We start from the raw sequence: 25,619 nt of genomic DNA on the forward strand, positions 1-25,619 counted from the left end.
TACAGACAAATGGTTCATATAGAATCCCAAATATGAAGAAACATACATGTTTTTTTCACATAAAATCAACTTAGAGATGATTACTCTTAAGCAAAAATCTTAGAGCTGATTACTCATTAGCAACAAAGCATGCCATTCATTTAAATAGGTGTACAATAGTGTGTTGTGTGAATATATCATTATGTACATTATTAAATTACTTACTGAGTATCGGTGCCAATTTAGACTAAAACAATTGAAGTGTGTAAAAATACAAATGTAATGATTAGTTTCTCATGGAGCATATCTTAAATTAGCCTCTCCTTCATGGTATGGAAACCTTTCATTTCTGAAATCTGAAATGAATCCCCATCTTCTACTTTATCATATCCCTGACTAAAACATATCACTTATTGGGTTTGTGTTTTGTTTTTAAGCAAGTATTAGCATTCTCTCTGTTAAAATTAGAACATCACATTCTCCACCAGGCTTCCCACATAACAGAAAAGGTAGTGTGATCATTTATCAATGTACTTTAGAGACATTATTTGTAATTTTCTGTCACTTTGAGTTATGATTACATGAGTATCTGTGCATGCTTCATCCTCTTTGCTGAACTGAAAATCCATGGAAGATTTTGATATATAAAACTATTAAAAAGACTCACATATATTTGCTTTTAACAAATATATGTTCTATGAATATATACCCAAAGCATTAGACCATTGGATCCTCTTAAATTATAATGGTATATAGAACACTAATTTATAGTCCTGACTTTAAAATTACTATTAGGTATACATAAATTAATTATTCAAATGCATTAAAGAGTTTGAGTCTGAAAATTGGAATAAAATACATGGACAGACTGTGTCACTGAATTGTTGAGAGAATCAAATAAAACTGGGATTTTTTACATGAAAAATCTCAGCATTAGAGGGAGGAAAAAGGAAAGGCTGTGGTGTGTCTTGATAGAATATTATTTGTCTAACATTTGCAATGGGCAAGGCCCTGGGTTTGATGTTCATCATGTGCTCCAAAGTAAAAGGACCACGAATTTCTCTAGAAAAGGAAAAATCAAAGAAGTCCTAGCCTAAACATTGTACTATTCAGAATCCCCACACATCAATACATTTCCAAATAAACTGTCAATTTACAAATGAAGTCTTCCAGAGTTAGAGAAATGTCAATTAAACTGAAAGCCCATTTTACAGTTGTACTACTCTAAATATGAACAAAGGCTTATGCAATGAAATTCATGCTGTTATGCTACTTGATAACAAGGAGTCTGTTATATCTGAATTAGTTAAACTGTCAAAAACTCTGATGTAAACTCTCCCAAGTCAATTCACTAATTTCCCAATAAATTATCACCACATATTGCAATATTGTTTGTGTTCCAATGATATATTATCAAAGATTTTTAAGTCTTCTCTTTTCTAAGTGATTCTATGGTTTTTAAGAAGTATTTTCTGCCTTCTCCAGTATTATTTTATGCTTAATAAGTGCACTTTGTTGCCCTAGGAAAACTATTACAATAATATTTAGATCTCATATGTCCTATAGGTCAACACAAACAAAGGATTGAAAAGTTACATATGCAAAAGCATTTAAGTACACTATTAAAAAATAATTATGCTAACTTATAAAGTGTAGTTCAGTCTTTCCCTTTTCTTACTGTATTTTTCAATACAACAAATCAATAAATTTCTAAACATTACATATTTTATTGAAATTACTCTTCCCAAATAGATTCTACACAAGTATAAAGTTAATTCATTCTTCTTATTATTATGAATTTGACTATGCATTGTATATAACAAATAATTATAAGTCTACACAGTTTGGCAATTTTTATAAAAACATGCTAAGCTATATTCCTTACTGAGTATCTTTATGTCTACTGCCCCTTGACTATAAAAACATTAGATAGAGCAATGATAGAATGTTAAAGATGAGAGATGTTCACTGAAGAAACAGAAAAAACTGAAAAAATAACTTTAGAAATAAGTATCATCATAGCATAATTCGAAATAGTACAATCCATATTGAAAAACATATCTTGCTATTTAACAAGTGGCAGACATATAAATGAATATGTCAGTGTAAATATATGGTCCTTTATCATACTGGTGAAGTTGAGGCTTCTCAAAATACCTACACTGGTGAGGAACATTTTAGGCATGCAAAAGCTGGTAATTTAACTGAGAGGTGTTGTCAAGTATCACAACATATTTTTATATAGTGGAAATCACATACCTTCTGTGTGCACAGCTGAGACATAGGTCCAGTTATATCTCTTCACTATGTCCACCATGGCTCGTGCCTGCTGGGCATCTGAAGGTACAACCCTCATGAAATACTTGAATAGAGTCTTGTCACTCAGATCCATGCTGGTTGCAGAGTAAGCAATCTGAGGTATGTTGAAAAGTTGGAGCAAATTCTGGACTTGTATGGCCACAGAGCTGGAGCCAGGACCAATGACTCCCACTATGGGTTTCTTGGAGCGGAAGGAAGAAGAGCCATCCACACAGCGTACCAAACCCTCTTCCTCTTCTGAAGAGATGAGTGAATCCCTTATAAATTCAATGCTTTGCTCTAGGGCCACAGCTGAATGCCAGCACGAATCTCTTATCTCACAGCCAAGTGTGATGTTGGGCAAGAGATTGGGATCTGAATTGATCCTTTCCAAGGTATGTAGCATGGCCTCCACTCTCTGAATGCCATACTGCTCACGGACTGCCCCACATTTCCTCTCATGAACTTTGTCCACAGTTGGTTGGTGGTGGACAGAGAAGAGAGCTCCAATAATGATGTCACCTGGCATGTGAGCCACCACCCTCCTCTCACTGGACTGTGCACTCCCTCGGACATCTTCTTTCAAAAGTAGGACTGACAGGATCAACAGAAGGACCATTTTAGGAAAGAAATTCAAGCTAATAAAGACATCATGGTGGAAGAAACTCAGATTTCCAATAGGTGCAATCAAATGTTCTCTTGTGTTGAACAACACATTGAGAAATTAGTCAGCAATTTAGATATGTACTCTAAGAAATAACAAGGTCCCCAGATAGTGTCTAGTTAAATGCATCCATATGATCATGATCTTCATTACCTGAAAAAAAAATAATGAGAAGCATGAGTTTTAATAGCAAACATACTAGTTCAGGGACACTCTGAACATCCATGTTAATGGAAAAACAGAGGGATTTGATATTATAGATTAAAAGAGAAGAACTGAAAATTGTGATGATTTTGTGTGTTTGTTTCATTTTGTCACCGGGTCTAACAGCTCCCTGGCCTTGCTTGATGTCTTTACTTTAATCCTTTTCTTTTGCTCACCTGGATTACAGAAAACCAAATGGGATATACAGTAGACAGACCTGTGAAAAACAGCATCCTAGTACTCAAACCACTCTATAAACTAAATATCCTTAAAACACCAATCCCTAAAACTTTTGAAGATTGGTGAGTAATAGCTGGGTGGTGGGATTTTATCTAGTTTTCATTTGTATTTTCACTTAAATCAGACTTTAATTTCTTTCCAAATTTTACCACTGAACATTTACTAATTATTCAACTATAAAAGCAGTCTTCTTTAAAGGGTTTGGATGTAGCTTAGTAGTAGAGTACTTGAATAGTCTACACAAGACCTTGAATTCTATCCCCATCATTCCCACAGCCAACCAAACAGAATATTAAAATCATGTACACTTCCTGCCTAGATGCAATGTAAAGTATATTGAAAAAGGATCTTAGGGTATATAAGCATTGTGGACATTTAATATATAATATATATCAAGGATGAATGAGGAGAAGGTTTGAACATTACAAACCAAAATGCTATAAGCAAGCAGGAGTAATAGGCATACAAGTTCAGTGGAAAAAATTACAAGTTCTGATGTTAAGAATTTCTAGTAAAGTGCTAACCACCACAGATTAAGAATTTTCCAATTTAATAAATTTTGATGATGTGTGCTAGGTTGGCATTATAGTCATCAACATAAAATATCATATTTTCAAATGTTTTAAATTGAATATGTCTATATGTATTACTAACTGAATCTCTTTCATTACTGTATTGTAGTTCAAAGGAAATTCTGTGGTTAGGTGATGAAGACAGACAATTCTCTGGCATACTGCATGGTACTCCAGAGACTTTTCAAAGCTATTTTGGGGTCTTACAATAAAATTCATAGTAATTAGCCCTCTATGCCTGGTCTAGAAATATAAATTCCACAATGATATGGCTCAACTATCCTTCCAAGAAGAAAAACCTGGTACAGCTACCACCATAGTAATTTATTCCAGTTTAAACTCCTAGGATTAAGATTAATCCACCTCAATTTCCAACAGCAAATTCTGCATTAATGGGAAAAAAAACTAACAGATTATTGGTTGTTTTTATTTAATTGGATTATATAATCGATTTACTTTGGATGGCTCCATCACTGCCAACCAGAATCTTAAATTGATTGAAAATTATTAACACACAAGGACTGCTTTTCAACAGAGGTGATATGCCTTTAGTTGTTATGCAATTATCTTGCCTCTTTTAGAATAATGATGATCTTAAACTTTATCAGATTTTCAAAAACTCTAGTTTGAGCACATAATGAATATAACTTGAATTACATTTCTAACCACGCCTACCCTCATTACTTTGTTTCCTTCAACTGTTTCCATAGCAACAGAAAAAGAACCCTTTAAATAGTATCAAACACTAAAATTAAATTTTCACCAATAGCTACATGTTACAGAATAATGAGGTGTTTAGATATACAAATGTGAGTGTGTACATAATGTGTATCATATTTCTAATTTAGTATTTTAGGCAAAAGTAAAGGGAACAAAAATATTTGTTAATCACCTCATTGTGAAATTGTCCAAATACTCTCTCATTCTCAAGATATCTGTTCAATCTCCTATGTTGAAAGACATGCAATTTGTATTGATTCTTATGGTCATTAAATGGAGAATGAATAAGCAAAACCAATGATGAAACATTGCTTGTTTTTATACAAGAATATGAAATATGAGGCTTCATGGTCTATGAAACAGCCAGGGTCTATGCTGATGGCTGTAACTTATGGTGCCACCAAAGGCCACAAGGATATCCTGAGTCTAGGCTATAATCTGTGACCAGGTTCCTGTCTGGGGGTCATGTTGCCACCAAAGCCACACAGATCTTAGTGGCCTTTTTTGGTACCTGGGGTCAGGTGTTATTGGGACTAGGGCTGCTGCAGAGGGCCATGTCTGGGTTGGTGGCCCTACTGAAGCCAGTGTGTGTGTGTTGATGTCTGTAGCTCCTGATATCATCGATGGTAATGCCCATGCACTGGGTCTGGGCCACCAGCTGTGGCCATGTTGGTTCTGGGAACCATGCTACCATGGAAGCCATGCCATTCTGAGTGGCCTGCCCAGGCTGCTAACAGGGAACATGTCTGGGTCCCTGGTCCTACAACAGCCAGTTTCTGTGTTGATGTCTGTGCCTCATAGTACCATCAAAAGCCACATGGATGTCCAGGGTCCTGGCCACATTCTGTAGCTATGTTGGTGTCTGAGGGTCATCTGCAACTGATCTGGGTATGGCCTGTGCTGCCACATGGGGCCATGGTGTCCTCAGAGCCAGGGTCTATGTTAATGTCTGTGGCTCCTGTAACCACAAGGTGCTCAGTGGATGCCTGTAATCTGGACAGCCACCTGAGACCATGTTGGTGTCTAAGGGCCTGGCTGCCACCAGGGCCATGGTGACATCCTGTCCCCAGCTGCTGCTAAAATCATGTCTGGGCCCAGGTTCCTGCCTCAGCTAGAGTCTGAGGTAATATTCATGGCACATGATACCACAGAGTGTAATAGAAACCAGGCATGTTGAACTTCAAGGGCCATGCAGAGCTGCCCTACTCCTCACTGGCCCTGGGATAGCTGGCCTTGACCCTGGATGGACACTGGAAGAGTAGAGCTGGCCCCACCCCCATAGGAGAGCTGGCCCCTGCACTCAGGAGAGATGGCCCCAACCCTTACCACAGTGTGGAAAAGCTGACCTGATGACATGGACCTACGAGAGCTGACTCTGCCCCTCACCAGAGAGGGTAGTTCCAGTGGTCTGGATTGACCAGCTCATGCTTGGATTGGCCCACTGTGACAGCTACCCCAACTATGACCTGCCAGAGTGTGTGAAGGGACTGGTCTTATGGAATGATAACTATAGAATCTCCATGATGTGTGTCAACAGCTGAATATTAGAGAGGAGTTTCTGTAAAGGTCCATTGATGATGGTGTGCCAAAGGCCGCAAACCAGACCAATGACTCATTGCAATGAAAGATTTGTGGGTTGGGCTGATTAGACAAAAATGGCATACTGCATGACATACCATGGCTCCCAATGCCACTAGTATGAATGAAGAGGTGTTGGAAAGACTGAGGAGTGAGGTGGATTTTTTATTTGTTTGTTTTAAATTATTTTGGGGGGGCATGCTCCAGGGGTGAAAGACAGATATGGAGGGACTGGGAGTAGAGCAGGATAGGGGTGCATGATGTGAAATTCCCAAAGAATCAAGAAAGAATTATGTTAAAAAATGACTATTAGGCTAGACGTGACCTATCAACAATATGAAGCTGAGCCTTCAATCCACTGTTAAAGAGTTGTCTTAGCAAAGCCATAGATGAAATATATATAAATATTTACATACTCCTGTCTCCACTTTATTTGTGAAATTAATTATTTGACTCTTTTAAATGATTTTTTTTTTTTTTGGTTTTTTGAGACAAGGTTTCTCTGTGTAGTTTTGGTGCCTGTCCTAGATCTCAATCTCTAAACCAGACTGGCCTCGAACTCAAAGAAATCTGCCTGGCTCTGCTTCCCGAGTGCTGGGATTAAAGGCATGTACCACCACTGCCTGGCCTCAGACAAAATTTAACTAGTAGGTGGGAGATGTGTGAAAAGGTTATGAATGGTGTACATTAATAGTTAACATTGTCTTTCTTAAAGTATTCATTGCATCCAACTGCTTCAATGTATGTCTTTATATTATACCTCTCTTCACAAATGAATGCTTAAGGTGAAAAAGGGTATATATGCTCCTGATACTCATAGACTTTACAAGTCAATACTCTAAGCAATGGTATTTATGGACACTTAATAGTACAAAGAATGTTAAGAAAAATAAAAAGAAGATGTTCATGTTGAAAGATGGCTAGAACCTAAAGACTGTAAGAGATGGAAGCATGGCATTAGCTTGGATCTCCTAATATTTAATGTGAGTTGCTACTAAATGCCATTCTGAAGTTGCAAGCAAATGCTAGGCAAAATTCAAGTTTAGGAGCAATCAGGTAGCAGGATATTGTGGATAACAGATCCAAGAAATCTTATTAGAAGAGTCCTAGTAATCTAGGTAGAATAAGAGTGACCCAGAAATGACTGATAACAGTAAAAATAGAAAGAAGTGGACAGAGATATAAATTCCAAGTAGAATCCTCTGGGTGTACTGATGGATTAGATATGAGTAGAGCTAGAAGAAGGTGAATCTACTCCTGAAATCCTGTCTTAGAAACTAGCTTGTGTTGATATAGTTAATAGAGATAATATAGACAGATACATGAAAAAGTGAGTCACAGAAGAAAAATAGTTATTTTTTTCTGAATATTTTAAATATGTTCAGGAACAGATATCAACCAGGAAAGTGATGTGTGAGACTTATAAGAGAGCTTTAGTTTGAGATGGAAATGCACAGCAACCAGTACATAAAATCTAGAATGCATCAAAACATCTGAAAAGCAAATATAAACCTATAAAAAGTAATAAAAGGAAACAATCTACAGAGTAAGAGACAAACAAGAACAAGTGATATGAAGACCACAGGATGGTCTCAGAACTATATATTCAGAGACACATCCAAGGCTTCTAGGTTGCATAGAAAAAATAATCTGGTTTTATTGAAAATATATTTAGTTTGTTATATATTTTAGTCTTAATAATGAAATTGCACAGGTTTGAAGAAGGAAAGTATATATATCTATATATATATATATAGATTTACATTTGAATTTAAGACTATTTCAGTATGTATAGTTTTTTTTCAGTTTAGAGAATCATAGTAGACTCAGTCATATTGATTTAAAGTAGCTGTCAAGGGCTAGTTCTTGGAAATTATTCGTTGTGTCTGTGTTAGGAAACAATTTTACAGTATTAAATTACATTACTATGGAAAAAAGAATATATATTTACTATGTACACTGGATACTTAGATTATATGTGATGCAATAGTTGTGTCTTATATATGTGTGTACATTGCTGATTATATCAACAATCCATATTTTAAAAACTAAGATGTAGACATTATTTTATTTCCTCTATTTGACAAATATTTATCATATATGGGTTTGATAAGTTAAAAACTAGTCAATCATTTCTAAAATTGTAAAGAAAAATTGTTTATTTTTGATGACCCTAAAATACACTTTTTCATCATCCTTTGTTGCCTTATTACCCATTCCTATAAGAGGTATACTGACAAAGTCCATGAAAGTTAGAAGGACCATAAGATACATCTCGAACTTTTTAGTGTTGCAGAAACTCATAGTGTTGATTTGCAATTTAAAGAATAAAAAGCCCTCCAAGGGGTAGAAAGATGATTATTTGGTAAAGAGAAGTAATAGATGTGTATAACTTTTAGTGTGGCTACTACCAGGAAATACATACATACATGTGTATGTGTGTATTGTCCGAATGAGATTTAACAATCATATATAGTGTAGAGTCATCTGAGGTAGTCTTAACTGAGGGATTACCTAGATCAGGGTGCCCTGTGGCCATGCTTTTTTAAAGATTGGTGTGAGCAGGTTAATCACTATGCATGACACTACCCTTAGACAGGAGGTCCAGGTCAGTATGAGAAACCTAGCTAAGTATAAGCCAGTAAAGGAGTCATAGGGCAACCCAGCAAGATGAATTCTTCCATGGCTGTTCACTTGAGGTTACTTCTGAGTTCTGGTGTTGATTACCTTCAGTGATGGATTATGATCTGGAAGTGTGAGCCAAACAGATACTTTCCTTCCAACTAGATTTTTGTCATGGTTTCAAGAGAAGAGTAATATCCGTATTATAATGCCAGATGCCTGGAAACTACCTTTAGAATAAGTTACTGAAGCTAGAAAAGTGGCTTGATAGGTAAAATACCCTTTCATTACAAGCATAAGGGCTTATATTCAATCCCCAGTGCTCATAAAAATCTGGGCATGGCCTCTCACATGCCTAAAACCTCAGAAGGGCAGATACAGGAAGATTTCTGGAACCCAGCTGAACTCTAGATTCAGTGAGAGATCCTGTCTTAAGGGAATGTTGTTAGGAGTGATAGATTAATACCTCTGATGGCCTTCTTTGGTCTCCTTTCTGGACACATACCTGCATATACAATTAGTACCCCCCCCCCCACACACACACCAACATAAAGACATTATAGTTTAGAAATTTAGAAAAAAATATATTACAACTCAGCTTATTATAAGGCTTCACAAAAAGATTAGCCTTTATGCTATTAAAACACTGTAAACTAATAATGGATAAATTGCAAATAGACAAGTAGAGAACGCTCCTTTGGCCCATAAATAGTTATTGAGTAGTTTACTTTGGACCAAACATTCTGCTATATCCTGAGGGCTCCATTTTGGATAGAGTAAGTTCATGCTTTCATGGAGCCTACAACAATCTAACAGAAGGAGGAGTTGTTAGATGATAAACAAAATAAATAGGTGAAAGTCTTTATGCTACAGAGTATTGAACCCAAAATAAGCAACAAACTACAAGACAACAGAGCAAGATATAATGTGACAAATGTGATCATATTAAATCTTGTTGCCAATAATACAAATTTAAAACATAATATTCAAATAATATGTAAATAAGTAAAGGATCGAGTTGGGAAAACATCAGGGAAAAGTTCATTTCAGGTAAAGGTTAAAGCAAATGTCAAGTTTCTGAGACAGGATTTTATTTAGTGTTCTGGGGAATACTAAGGAACCAATGCACCTGCTGTGAACTGAGAGAGAAGCAAAGGCCAGTCTGTGAGGTCCTGTGATGGTGTTAAGCCTGTTTAGACTTCAAAAGACTATGGCTTTAACATTGTATGGGAATGTTTTCCTGGAAGGCTTCTCAACAAAAAAGGGTTATACTCTGCCTTACATTTGAACAAGAGAAAGATCACAAAGGCAGATGTTGGGGGAGCAAGGAAGAATCTATGGAAGTCAATCAGGTGGTAGTGGCTGGATGGTAAATACAGCATCTGTAGGGATGAGGTCACAGAAAAGGTCCTCTGTGTTTTGAATGTGAAATGAAAGAGTTTGCTGTCAGATGACTTGAGATGAGAAGGTAAGGAGATTTCAGAGAGAATGAGGGAGCTGGAGATTTCAGCCTGGCCACCTGAAGCCTGATGTCCTCACTGGGTCAGAGGAGCACAGAGCAACAGATCTGAATGGATACACCAGAGGCTGCATTTTTTATACTTACTCAAATTCATGAACATATGTGGACAAAAAAGCTGGATATACAAGGCTGAGTTTCTCTAAAGAGGTCTGAATTGTTGATAAAAATGTGGGAGGCATCAGCATACAGATGTCTGTTTTTGTAAACCAAGAATCTGGATGAAATCACCTAGGAAGCAGAAAAACAAAAAAGTAGTTAAACAAGCTGCATTCCACAGGATCCCAAGGTCCAAATGTCTAGAGATGAAGACAAACTAGAAAGGAGGCTGAACAGTATTTGAATCAGAAACTTTCTTGAATGTAGTTTGTGTGAGTGGTGTGGGGAGTGATATAACACGGTACAGCCATATTGTATTGGAAAGAAATAAAAGGCATGCATGATTAGGTTTCCATTAAATGTCATGAATGGGAATGAACTGAGAGAACAGAGACTGTTTTTAAATTTCTAAGTTTATTGCTACAGCTAGAATATTTCCAGCTTGAGAATTAAAAATTCCTTGTAAATTGCTGCTGGAGTTTCTTTGGTGACCTTAACTCTCACCCACCCAATCTCAGCCACCTGCTCCTCCTTGGGAGTCTACTAATCAAGTAAATCTGTCTTTGTCTACTTTGCTCCAATGGCTTTGTTCATACTGGTTGTGACCTTTTATTTGATTTGTTAGAATGACATTTATCACAGAATTGACAGTATAGGCTTAGAATTCAGTAGAGGCAAGCATGAACCTTGGAACTATTTTGTCTTGGCTGTGTACCCTTGTCCAGCTGGTGTTGCTGAAACTTACACTCTTATTAACAATGGCATAAGATAATTACCCATATCCAAATGTTCTAAGAGTGAATGAAATATTTTAAAATACTTCCTTTTCAAAATCTTAGATCTGCTTTGATGTATTTCCTACAGCCTCTGAGCACGTGTGGAACTTCTTACTCATTTTTTTTTCTCCCTGGCCACTTCTCATACTTTTCTTATGATATTTATTTCTAAGCTAATATGGCAGCTATTTACACAGCTTTCTAGTTACAATAGATTTAAAACCTATAAAGGGTTAAATATGTGCTATCATGAGCATAATTTGGTACAATTCTTGCACAGAATTAATGTTTGAATAAATCGTAAATGTGCAAAATATAAAGTGAATTCCCTCTATATTATCTTATATTTGACTACCTGGCCAAGAGTCTATGATAACATTCCCTCCTCACTCTAGAAAACTAAGAAGTAAATCACAATCATCCCCTCTGCCCTGTGGGTTTGGTCATCACAGGGCCTCAAAGATGAGAATCAGTCTTGAGAAATGAGCAAAGAACCTTGAATAGTTCCCTCACATTTTCAACACATTAAGTAAGAGAGTATCATAGAACTAGGGAGTGTGCTACCTATGACTCCACATAACTGAGACCCATGGAAATTAAATGATGTATACCAGCCTGTGATCAGAGTGTAATAAATATTAATCTCAAAATTCATCTTTGATCATTTTATACAATTTGTTCTTTATAATATTCTAACTAAACAACATTAATTATATATGTTAATATACTACTGGTATTAAATCCTTTCCTGATGTATTTTGCTCTATGCTATGCAATGTATTTAAAATGCCTTTCTATAGTAGGTCTTTTGATGATGGGGACAATGATTATAATAATATAAATATACAGATGGGAAAGGACATGTTGTTCAGTGGTATAGCACTTGCCTGACACAGAAAACTCATATCTAATGGTAACCACTGAAGAGAGAGAGTGAGAGAGAGAAAGAGAGAGAGAGAGAGAGAGAGAGAGAGAGAGAGAGAGAGAGAGAGAGAGAGAACTTCCCAGGTTAAAGACACATTGCTTAGTTTTCTGACTTTAAATATTATTCAACTGCAAAATAACCAGTATTGTAAATAACCGGTACACATTTTCGTTATGGTGGATCTGATGCTCAGAGATATATAGTTCTTTGACCACACTTCAAGAGCAAGTTAGTAGCAGAGCCATGATTTACATTTTAGAACATCTATTTCTTTGAGTATGTAGGGGTGGGAATAGTATGTGTGTATACACATGTATGGGAGAGGTATCCACATAAAGTCCTATGTGGAACCAAGAGGCTGGAACAGAATATCTTCCTCAATCTCTTCTTCATGTACTATTTGGGGAGGAAAAAGAGATCTGTCATTGAACCACCATTTCAGGAATGAATCGCCATTTCTGAGAGACTGACTGGATTGTGAGTACCTGGGATCTACTTGTCTCTGAGCACCAGTGCTGGAGTGACAGATTGACAGGTAGGAATCACTATACCAGGCTTTTGATATTGATTCTAGAGATCCAATCTCAGCACATAATTTGTTTTATGTATGTTTGAAATCATAAAAATATCAACAAATAAATTATAAAAAGTTACTGATTATCCTCATTTCATATAAACTAAAACATACAATCTCAAAACAAGCTGGTGTGTGTGTGTGTGTGTGTGTGTGTGCGTGTACATGTGCATGTGCATGTGAGTGTGTGTGTGTGTGTGTTGTAGCTCATGGGCTATAAGAGTGGCAACTTGATGAGAAAAAAAAATAGGTCCTTGCTATGGGTAATGAGGAGATATTACCTTGTATAATGATCAAAGTAATTTTAAAGCAGTGTAGGCCTAAATTCTAATAGTATGGTGATCTTTAACTCACTCAAAATGGGTATGGATACTTTAATCTATATGATATGTTAGTTCAACATGCTAATATCAGAAGCAAATGAGTAATTTAATCCCCTTTACATATCTGGGTTCATTGTCCATCATAGAAAGCAGTAGACACATATTTAATGTAGAAACCTGTAATTTGCCTTAAGTAACTATACAGTCTTATATCCTATATGAATACAGAAAAGGAGAAATTACTGGGTAGAATTTGCTATAAACGGCAAATGGCAATGTAATCAGACTCGTAGCTCACATTGTCTTTTGTTTTCAACAATCTTCTCACTGCCCAACCATCTTTCTGGCACAGATGTCTCTTATATAACTTAATCCTCACAAAAGCAAATCACATAGCTCAGGACGTCAAAGCTAACAAGATTCCTTCTGCACGAGCCATAGCCTCATCACAAACAGGGTGTCAATATTACATGTGCTCTGTTTGCCTTTGATACTTTTTTTTAAAGAAACAACTGCATGTGTAGATAAGAAGCATTCAGAAGTATAATATTATTGAGACCCACGCAATGTGGGAAAGCTCTGCTGTCATCGGTATCTGAAGCATACATCTGTGACCTTGTAAACATGAGAGAACAGCATCCTCTTTGTTTAGCTGAAGACAAAGAATGGGCCATATTTTAATCCTCCCAAAGCCATAAATGGCACCACACAAAGATGAAATCTGCAATTTTATGCATTAGCTAAAAAGTGCTAGCTGTAGATGGGAACTCACTAAATCATTGTAAATCATTTAAACAAGTGGTTTAGTAGTCCATGAAGCCCCGAAACAGCCTTTTGCAACAAAGCAATAAAAAAATAATAATAACACTATCCACCACTGCTAACTGGTCTAAATTTAATTATCAAACAGGGATTTTAAACTTTAACCATTTCATAGCCCCCAGATGCTTTCTACATATTTGTGGCATACCTCTAAAGACTGTGTAAAGAATTATTGTTCCTGTTAGAAAACCAATCATCTGATGCTTGGAAGTATACTTGACATTTTTATAACTTGATCTATATTTATTTACTAATTGCTGATATTTATTCTTTGTATGAAAACATAAATTCTATTTCATGGAAGCCTTGCATAATACCTAGAAGGTCTGCTTACTAACTACATTAATACCTCTTGCTATGGAAATTTACAGGTAAAATTGTTGTGCAGCTTTCATACCTATAAAAAATAACAGCTAGAAAACAAACCCAACTATCTCTGATGTCCATGCTTATTATAATCCAGGGGCAGTGTCCTGTGAAGGACTTCATGGTTTGGTTATTTAGAGTTCACATATTGACCATACACCATTCTAGAGGTTGCGCTGTCCATTAAATGTTTGCCTTAAGTCCATCCATTAGATATTACATTAAATAAGTCAAATTAGTTAATTTTTCCTACCTAAATCATTTGTATCACTGTTTCTTATCCATGGCACTATTCTCATTTGTGAATATTATTGTAGTAAGATATTGTCTTATCCTTTGAAGGATATATAGTGGTGTCTCTATTCTCTATCTATTGAACCAAAGGACTGGTAACACAATTTTTTATTTATGAAACCAGTTATGCCCCTAGATATCAGTGAATGCCCTTGGCAGGTGGGAATTACTTCCAGTTGAAAAGCGCTGATTCACATGAAAGTCTTCAAAGTAATGTCCACATCACTAGTAACAAAAAGTGCAGCTAAGGGAAAGCCATTGGATTCATCATTTATACACAATTTTTTCTCTGAAACTACCAATGATACAAAGGAAGTTAGCAAAAGTGTCCCTTCTTCACATCGTTGTGTATTTCTTTATGATTTTGTTGCTAAGGCTGTTATTTTCATTGGAAAATCACAATCTAAACTGAGACATCGTAACATTTTTTTACAGCCACTGAACTTGATTTTGAGTATCCACAAATTACAATAAAAGAATGTGAAAATAGCCTAGAATTTATTTACAATATCAAAGGCTGCTGCATCCTAGTTATAGAATCCCTTATAATGAGTAGAAAAACAAATGCTATTTTATATAGTATTTATGGGCCATTTTGAAAATCTCACTTAGCTGATTTATTTTAAATCAGTAGTAACATATTATTTACTTACCCCTAAAGAATTAAGCTACATTAAGACAGATTGGATTTGTAGCTATTTTCATCATTTTCAAATAAAATTATGGGTATTTTATAGTCATATTGCCCACTAGACCACTGCAATTATGCTTTTCACTTAAAAAAAAAAAAACAACTTAACCTCAAGAGTTTAACTCTGTGACCTTCACTCAAAACTACTGTGACAAGTAACCATTACAGAAATCTTCTATAGCTGACATTTTGTAATGACAGCACAATCATGTCTACTTGAAATATACTCTTTTGCTTATGCATCTTCCTTTTAACTTTCTTGAAAAGTTTGGCTAAAAACGGAAGATATTTGAGACTGTAATTATGTACCATTTTGATTTCTGATTATCTCCCAAAATTTGCATGTCTAATTTTAAATATTCTTGAACGTTTGAGAAAAAAATATTTGCACACTCCCTGTGGAAGAAGAACATGGTGCTGACTCAGATTAGTAGACATAAAAAAAAACCTTAATCTACACATTTAAGTTATAACATTATGTCAAAAACTAGAACTTTGGAGTCAAATGTCCCTGAGTTTACACACCTGCTTTGTTATGATATTAGCAGTGAAACATCAAAGAACTTAGCTAGTCTCTCTTCATCATATGTTGTTGTTCACAAAGAAAAATAAAATGAAATCCACATGGCTGTTGAGAAAATTAGTAATATGATAACCCAGGCAGCATTTTATATCCAAAGTCCTGATGACAACAGAGAGTCATAATTTGCATTTATACACTCTGCACCTCAGGTCAGGCAAGTTACTCAGATTTTAGCAACTAACTTTTCATACTCACTTAGTAGTATTAATATCATTTGAATATCATTTGAACTTTCCCCCTCCATCACCAATAAGGAAACTTGGGTATTTGCTTATACATATATATGTATATATTTGTATACGTTTATGTGTATATGTGTTTATGCATGTATATATTTATACATGTTTATACACATACATTTGTTTATATGTGTATAAACAAATACCTAAATTTTTCATATATATATATATGTATATATATAACCTATATAAATCATATGTATGATTTAATTCAGTTTCAAAATTCACATAAGCCTTCAACAGAATATGAGATCCACATCCAAGCAGACTGGTACAGAAACTTCAGTAACAAAATACACTGCAAACCTCAACACACTGGAAACCATCAAAAATAGCTGCACTGTAGATTTATTCTATGGGAAAAGGGTGCATTTCATAATATTCACACACACACACACACACACACACACATACACACGGAGGTATATATGTATTGTTGGGGTAGGTTTCTTGGTACCCTTTTTTATGTTCTGACAATGAAAGAAAAACTTCAGTCTTCAAAACAACAAAAATTAAAATAAAATAAAACCAGTGTTTTGTGTAACTCATTTGATAATGAACTAATAAAACACACTGAATGCTTGATATGATGCCTAATGTGCTCAATAAATAGTATTTAACATGGCAAGCATTAGTCTACAACAAAACTTTTATTTGACGTTCTATAGCCAAACATATGTATGTTTTTATATATGTGTATGTGTCTGTGTGCCTGTGTGTGTATTTCAAACAGTATCGTTAGCATTAAAATATATATTAATTTCATCTCTGTATTAATTCAGAAGCAATGAAAACAAGTCTATGATGTCACTTTATTAAAATATTTTTATTCAAATGAGACAAAGGAATGTCAAGAAAGTACTATCTCATTTATAAACAGTTGAAAATTCAAAATTAAAATATTCATTTCTTGGGTTATATGAGTATGAAATAAAACTACTTCTTTGGATGTGTCTATCTCATGTTTTCTAAATTCAATTAATGACAGATAGGACACAGCTGCCCTAGGATTAGGATTAATATTTCAAACACATAATTCTAAATCAAGGAGTCTTTTGCTTCTATATAATACATTATCAGGATCTGAAAATTCCAAGCAAATCTCCTTCATATTAGCAAGCCACATATACTAACATGTATATATATATATATATATATATATATATATATATATATATATATATATACCAAAAGAGTCCTCATTTTCACAAAATTATATTAAGCTGAATGTATTTTAATAATATAAACAGAAACTAAGTAAAAATAAATGTCTAAGTCCATATATGTGTTAATCCAATAGCAAAAATATATAAAGAAATATCTTTTTATTCCATGAATATAGCAAACCTTGAATAAAACATGCACACATAATTTACTCAAATAGCACAATTAAGTACATTTTTATAATTTATTTAATCTCATCTTTTCCACTTATTAGCATTTGATTTTCCTCTTTTTTTTTTTAAACAAGGCTTCATGTAACTAGCTACATAGCTAAGAATAACTTTGAACACTTGGCTACTTCCACCTCTCAAGTGCTGGGTCTATCCTTCTTCATCACCACTCACAGCTTTCATTTAGTTTTTCTAACCTCGAACATCTTCCCACCACTCTTCAAAAAGAAAGTGCAGTAACATACCCATAACAATATTCAATGCATTCTGAATCAAATAAGAATCATGAAAGACATTCACTCACAAATGTAAACGTGTTTAGGGAAGTCAATTAATCTAGTGGGAAATATGACAAAATAACAACTCAGAAACAAAGGAAAGCAGTGTGCCATTACTAAAGTATTCCAAATCACAGATAGTCCTTATGTGTGGGCATATATCTATGGCTGAATTTCTCAGGGTACCCTGTATATCTTTATGCATATCCGTAGTGTGTACTAAGAAGTGATGGTAGAGGTCCATGTCTACTTTTGATGACAAATGAAGATTTGAGCAAGTACATGAGCTCTTCAAATATCGTCTTTCTCCAAATAACTTCAGAAGGGTCAATAATAAATAATCACTGAAAGCTCTTTTTCTCTCCTTTTAAAAAAATAAATATTTGTTTTTCCTCTCTTTTTGAGCATGTAACACACAGGATAAACATTGCTATATAAAATCACAAAACTCTAGGGGATTCAGTTAAAATACATCAATTTCACATTCAGTCATGGAGTGGAAAGAACCAGGGAAAACTTGTTTCTAAGGAGTGGTGGCTCAGCAAGTGTCTAGTGCAAATTATGGAGTTTTATCAGGACCCTGTCCAGGGTGCTGAAAGGGTTTCTAGGAGAAAGCTGCAGACTTGGTGGTATGCATGTCATTAACCTAGTGAGTCTGGGAAGCAATGATCCTATTTCTAAACCAGTGATCCTTCAACATGGAAATCTGCCTCCACAAATGACAAAAATATCCACAACTGACAATTAACTATGTAATTACATAGAAGTAACAGAGAAATTAAAGGAGAAAATTCCCTGCACTTTGTAAGGGAAGAGCACGAAGCATACATAACAAGAAAGATGACACACCTAAGCCTTCTGAAACTCACAATAAAGTGCCAAATAACTCAGAGCAAATCCTTGATGGAGGAAGGGGATACACTTAGAACTAGGCATGCTCTCTGTACTGTTCTAGACAGACAACCTGATGCCAACCCTAGGAAAACAGGTAATCATTAGCCTACTCCTTAAGCAATTCAAGCAGTAAAATACAAGGTTGGAGATGGAGAGGAAAGGAGAAAGGTGAACTCACTTATCCCCCGGCCTATACCAATTTCTTACAAAGATATAAATTGGTGCCTATTACTCCCTACTTGCCTGGATACTTGAGCTGATTTGGGTGAAGCGATGCCAGGATTCTGACTAAATAAACACAAGCATCTGTGATACCCTCCTTAAAGTCTCTTTTCCAACTTCATATACTCTAGAAAGAAATGTGAACAACCACAAATTGCAGAACTAGGTGGAGAACCCTCCAGGCTGACAGTCACTTTCCACTGAGAGGTCCAAAGTGTGGGTTAGGCTAAGAACACTGGCTAGCATTTGCCTTGGTAGGACTGTCCTTGTCATTAAGTCTCTGTAGCTTGGGATCCCTCCTCTGCACACTGCTCTGATACCCTGGGGTAGCTTTGTGTCTGGAAGGAAAGAGACACTCCATCCAAGGAAAAAGAAAGGGCATGGGGGCTTAGAGTGACATTCAGATAGAGTCATTGAAGCCTAAGATTGCTTTCAGCATCCCCCCTGCTGTTCCTCCTCTCCCTGTATCAAGACACGCTGCTGCGGGAGGAGAACCCAATCTATCCACAAGTATTTCTCTTTCCTTCCCCTCTCTGCCTTTGCTTTCTCAGTTTTGAGTCCTCCAATGGTTTGGGTAAGTCAGTCTGCATTCTAAATCATGTTCCTGTTGTTCCAGAGCTCAGGCATAGGGATCCAAAGGCATGCATAATCTCTACCTCAGCCCTTGTATCTCTCCCCCGCTTTACCCTCTCGCTCGCGCCTTTTCCACCAACAGGTTTAATTAACGATAGCCTTCCATAAAAGAAGCAGTTGTGAACCTCCACAGCTCCGGTCACCCTCCCTCCACCTACATCCCCTCCTCCAAATCACATTGTGAGCTGCTCAGCATCCTAAATCCTTCTCAGGACTGAGGATACCTGGGCACACAGACATAGCAAGCTTACCCCCTGTCGGCCCTCAGCAGGCAGTGAGATGCTGTCTATCTAGCCCCCCGGAGTAAAGTTGGGCAGCAGGGATCATCGGGGTTGAGCCAGGCTTTTCATTCCCAGGCTTTCCCCCATCCCAAGATGATCTCAAGCTCATCCCTTGTGCTCCGAGTGCTCAGAACAGCCGAGCTGAGGGCGGTGTGTGCAGCAATCTTCCCCTCTACCAAGAAAGGGGGGAAGGGGAGCAGGGGAGAGAGCGGAGGAGGGAGGGGTGGTAGTTAGTATTTATAGAGAAAAGACTTCTCTGCGCAACTTTTTGGTGCCACCAAGTGGCACAGTGAGTTCCTTTAGGAACACGGACTACTGGGCAGATCAGGATGGGTAGACTAGTTCCATGTCCAGACACTGACACTGATGGGAGAGCAGGAGGCACCCTGGGGAGATCACTTTGTGAATGCACACCATCTCAGGATCTGCAATGCAAATCTCCAAATCCAAAGAATGAATTTATTAAGGCAGAAGGGATAGACATTTCTTCTTCAGTCAAGTGGAAGAGGCATCAAGATATGGAAGGTGCCAGCTAGCCCCTGGGAGTATAGACATGTATCTCCTAGGAGAAAGATCCCTTTTCTCTTCTCTCCCCAACTCCTCTGCTTATATTACAAAACATTCCTATCTCATTCCCAAACTGTCTTTTGCCACACCAAATGACCAACCTTGAACTTGGCGTGTCAATTTCCTTGTCATAATCAGTTCTAGATAACTTCTCAAATCTTCAATTAAAAAAAAAATAAAAACTTCATAGCTGGCCACAAAAAAACATATTTTCAAATGCTATTTAACAAGACAATAAAATACATAAACAAACAAAAAATGTGTAACTTTAAGTTCTGTGCATCTCAACCTCTCCAAACAGCTCTCAGAACTCCAGAATCTTCAAATGGTGACTGAATGCTTCCTGGCCTCACCCCTTCTCACCGACCTTTCAGCATGCATAATTGTGAGAGACATAACTGTTTATGATACTTTGAGAGAGAACACCTTCACAATTCGTTTGTCTATATTTCCTGAGTATTCTCCCTTCCCCCTTTTCCTATGCAATTCTCCAGTCCTGTACAAACACACTATTTCATGAGACTTCATTGTCCCAAACTGCAGTATACTCTCTACAGTCTCCTGATGGAGAGAATGAGTATACAGTGCTTGACAGACTTATTCAAGGTCACATATTTTCCTAGACAATGGCCTAAGGGCCTCTCGGGGTGTGACTGAATGAACGTTGATACTAAATCTGACAGTCAGAACTATTCTTTCTATCCCATTCCACATGGCTCATTCAGTCTATTCAACTCCCTTCTCTTTCCTCTTGGTCTCCATGGTCTCTGTCATCACCTTTTGTGAAAGTTCTATCAGAGAATCAAGGGTAAAAAAAATATCCATGAACTGCTGGAAATAAATAAACTTGGTTTTAAAGGTCCAGATGTGCTAACATGTCTCTTAAATGGGTCCATGATTCTAGAAAACCTCTCATTTCCTGATCATTGTAGTCACGTAAGTGTCATTTTAGAATTGCAATACTGGTATTGAAAATCATCCATAATCTCCTTTCCTGCCTCGATTTGGGGTGCAGCATCAGAAAGTGCTCTTATTAGCCCCCAAACATCTAATATCCTTAGCGGTCTAAAATCCCCTTGCCCTGCTAAATGCATGCTTTATCATTGCACATGTACCAGCATGAGACGGGATTGGAGGGGGGAGGCTTCGGTTGGCTTTTTTCCCCCCTCTGTCTCTGATTATTTTAGTTATTTTTCTATGGAAACAAGCCCACTGAAATCCTTCAGTTACGCAAATGAAAACAAAAAGATGTTCAGAAACCTCCCATTTAGCCATACCACTGTAGCCCAGGCTCCTTACTCTAAATTCATGTCTGATTTACAGGGCACATGTCCTTGCAGGGTGACTTTCCTAAACTTACAGGACCTCCTAGCGTCCCTGGCTCCACCTGTCCTCCACCTGCCCACCACCTGCCCTCCTGGGTCCCTTTAGTCCAAGCTCCCGCCCCTTGCTCGCTCACTCTTCATCCCTGCGCTGGGGGAGGGGCTCCGGCGGCATCCTACATCCCTAGTAACTCTACAGCTGAGAGAAAGAAAAACAGCGCTGTCCTTACCAGGTGCGCGCCCTGAGCCTTGTTCCCCTGGCCAGCAGCTCCTTGCAAGCTCCCTGCGCTTTCGTAGCGGCCTTGGCTGCTGCTAAATCGCTAGTGGCTGCGATCGAAGCAGTAGTGGCAGCCAGCAGAACGGCTGCGGGCCCTCGGTGGTGGCGCTCGCTCTCTCGCGCCAGCGCCTGGAGCACGTGCTGCGCCCAGGCAGACGCAGCTGGAAGCGCAGCGCTGGGCTGGCTCCTACTCCTGCAGAGTGCGGCTCGGGGCCGCTGGCTCGCCTGGGCTCAGTGAGTGAACACTGTTGCTAACGCCTCGTGGTCTCAGGGTTCAGGCCAGGGCAGTCTTGGACTTCCTCTGTAGCTCATTCCCACCCAGAGATGGAGAAGAAGCAGAGCTGTACCAAGAGGCGTGGGTGGCGGCATGTCACTCAGAGAGAAACTGGGGGAGCAGGTAGATAATCAGCCTCTCTCTGAAGATAGTACTGAAACTCCTGACCGTGACTGGGAAAAGGGGTGTCAATGCTGGAAGGTAGAAGGGAGGGAGAGACAGAGACAGAGACAGACAGGGAGACAAAGAGACACACAAAGAGAGAGAGGGAGAGAGAGAGACAGAGACAGAGACAGAGAGACAGAGAGAGACAGAGACAGAGAGACAGAGACAAAGTCAAGGAACCCCAAGATGATTCAGAAACCTGAGTGGTTAGAAAGACCAGTGTGTTTAATAGTCTTGCTCATAAGTAATGCCATTTTGCATTTGTCGGCACTTCTTAAAAACGATTCTTTCTCCGTCCATTAAAACTCTTCCTCTGAGGCACTTACTTAAATGTATTACTTCTTCCTCAAATGGCTTGACTTCCCCTCCTCTGCTACCCCTAGTACAGCCTAGGTCCATCAAAAAAAAATGCTGATGTTATCTTTAAATTATATTTAAAAACAAAAAAGAATAAAGGGGATACCTATAAATTACTTGTTTGGCTTAGACAAAAGAGTAATGCAGTGATACTATTATTGCCTGTGTGAATCGGGGAGCCAGGTACTTTCTGTAGCTAAACTAACGATTGAAAGACAGTGACACTGAAGTCAAGGACTGCAGTTGTTAGTAACTACTAATAGTTGTCAGTGGACCCTTGACAACAGGCAGATGATTCTTTGATCACTTCAGTTATACAACAGTAGAAGGAGAAAAGTAGTGTTCATCTATCACACTGGGTTAAGCATTACAGTGGTATTTTTTTCTCTCTGCTACAGAGACGTGTGCACAAGGACCCATTCAGAACAAAGAATTAGAACCAGACTAGATGTCCACCAGCAGATGAACAGACAATGAAAATGTAGCATATGTACATAATTAACTTTTATTCAGCTGTAAAGAAAACTGAAATTATGAAATTTACAGGGAAGAAATGATGAGCCTCAAGTGTGTAGCATTAAGTGAGGGAGTCTAAATCCAGGAATACAAAATCAGCATGCTCTCTCTTATGTGCAGATCCTACTCTGTAACGTGTGCATGCAGAAATGGCTGTAAATGTAGGTAAAGCTTTAAAAAACAAAAAACAAAAAAACCCAAGAACCTAAAAAGCTACATAGAAAATGGAAAGAAGGTGGAAAGAGGTGCTAAGGGAAGGAGAGAACAGAAGGACTCAAGTGCCATCAAAGTGGAAAAAGAACTGGGGTGGGTTATCAGGGGAGTGGAAAGTCAGGAGAGGAGATGAAGGGAAGGAGAATCTCCTAAAAGACACTTTGAAAATGGCATTGTAATATCTACTTGTGTGTTGCTTTCAAAAGTTAAAAGGTAGGGTTTGTAAAAATGTGTTCATTTTCACATTTCTGCATCTAAAGACAATTTTAGGAACTTTAAGTACAATATATGAATGTGTTCTCCTCTCTCAGGCCCTAATTTAAAATGACTTGGTAAAACATGAAACTCTCCAGACCCGGCAGAGCCCATTGATTTCTGTGCTTTGTCTTAGGCCCCACTGTGAAGATGACTGGTGAACTTAGAGAAACCATTAGTTCCTCAAAGAAAGTGTCCCACAAAGATCATAACTGTGGCCATATTGTCCGTATTTAGGATAACTTAAAACAGACTTTATGGGTTACAAGTACTATACCTAAAATTATGAATAGATACAGGTGGTTTTCAAATACCTACGCATATTTAATTCTCTGCTATTTCTAAAACTAATGAAGGAAATGGCATCCCCAAGCCTCAGAAAAGATGAAGCCATCTCTGCACATCACATGTGGCTTCCTATGCTCTAAAAGTTAATGTGCAGATGAAATTCCAGTGCTGATCAATATAATTACGTTCAGTGGAGAAGGAGAACACCATTAGATAATCTTAAAATGCTCAATGATATTTAAAACTATAGCTTTGTCTCAGCTTTTACACACTCTCTTTGTCTCATGAATGCTGTTTACAAGTTATCACTAGGTTAACCCTTTGCTTTCCTTCAATTCATTGTAAAAAAAAAAAATACCTTACTTCCTTGGTTTTAATTCTGTTTATTGTATCTGAAAATCACTGCCCTGATGATCTTGACTCAAAGTTGTTTTCCTTTTTTCGTTGTTAACTCAGCCTAAAATATCATCTAATTCAATCAACTGTGATCATAATTGATTATTGTGCATTTTTCCTCTGTACTGAAATGTAATATTCTTAAGGAAGGAATTTTTGTTTAAGTAACACATTCCAAACAAAGTTCTACCAAATAGAAGGCAGTCAGTTGTTATTTCGATTATTTACATGAATATTAAAAAGAATTATACTTGCTACATGTCTTTTATTGTCCAGATTGGCAGTTCTGGTAATAAACCCCATAAATATTTGTGGAAAGTCTGGAGGATGATTGCATGACCGTCACTTTCACAGCTTAGACACCATCTCTGGTATTGTGTTTCTCGGATGCAAAAGAAGCTGTGAGATGATAAATATTTTGGAAGTCTATTGTTATTGACCCATTGAATAATCAATAAGTGACTTTTCAAAAAATCATCTGACATATCTTTCATTAATTTTATAAATTGGTATCTTCATAGAAGATTTTATAGCAGAACTAGAAGGATTTTCATATTGTCATCTTCCATAAGATTCCAAAACAAAACAAGCATAACACGGGATTTGAACTCAAAGAAAATGTTATTAATAAGTCAAGGTCACTTACTGCTATTCTCCATAAAGGAAAAACAGAGCATTGCCTTCTAAATTTTTAATTTTATCCCAAATACAGAGCAAACAGTGAGAAAACAGTGTTAGTATTTCATTCAGTACATGGAAATCACTGCTGCTTTGGTCTGTGTTTTCTGGAATAAAGCCTTGTCCTAACAACACTCTTGACACACATAACAAATCTAGAAATGCTTCTTCTCATTGCATAATCCTTGGTCACTATTAGCTCTCTTATGCCAAGAGACTGAATGCCCAGATGAATATCTCATGGAAATTATTCTCAGAGACCCTTATCTAAGGGTGTGGTAAGACATCCCTCTGATATCAGACTGGTAGACCAGCTTGTTTTTTATTTATTTTACATCCCAACCTCAGTTTCCCCGCCCTCCTCATTCCCCATTTCCTCCCCCCACCCACCCTCTGCCTGCCTACGCCTCAATCCACTCCTGCCCTGTTTCTGTTCAGAAAGGGGCAGGCCTCTTCTGGGTATCAACAAATCATGGTATATCAAGTTGCTGTAAGACTAGGCACCTTCCTTTGAATTAAGG

The 25,619-nt window shown here is 37.3% G+C and overlaps 1 protein-coding gene across 6 annotated transcripts in view; it reads right to left on the reverse strand.

The window, feature by feature from the left end:
- Positions 1-22,304, reverse strand: part of Grm5 (glutamate metabotropic receptor 5) — a 482,266-nt gene extending 459,962 nt beyond the window's left edge. For 2 of the 6 annotated variants that reach the window (XM_028856719.2, XM_028856715.2), the window contains exons 1-3: positions 21,910-22,304; positions 10,484-10,627; positions 2,239-3,094 (exon numbers count right to left, since the gene is read on the reverse strand). In XM_028856719.2, the coding sequence (XP_028712552.1) occupies positions 2,239-2,896 (658 nt within the window). In that variant the 5' untranslated portion in view covers positions 2,897-3,094; positions 10,484-10,627; positions 21,910-22,304. Of the gene's footprint in view, positions 1-2,238; positions 3,095-10,483; positions 10,628-19,760; positions 19,989-21,909 lie in introns of those variants that run through there. The other 4 variants (XM_028856716.2, XM_037197651.1, XM_028856718.2 and 1 more) reach the window with 4 other exon arrangements.
- Between the last annotated feature and the right edge of the window lie 3,315 nt (positions 22,305-25,619).

Source organism: Peromyscus leucopus, chromosome 1 (assembly GCF_004664715.2).
Source record: "Peromyscus leucopus breed LL Stock chromosome 1, UCI_PerLeu_2.1, whole genome shotgun sequence".
In the NCBI taxonomy this organism is placed as follows: Eukaryota; Metazoa; Chordata; class Mammalia; order Rodentia; family Cricetidae; genus Peromyscus; species Peromyscus leucopus.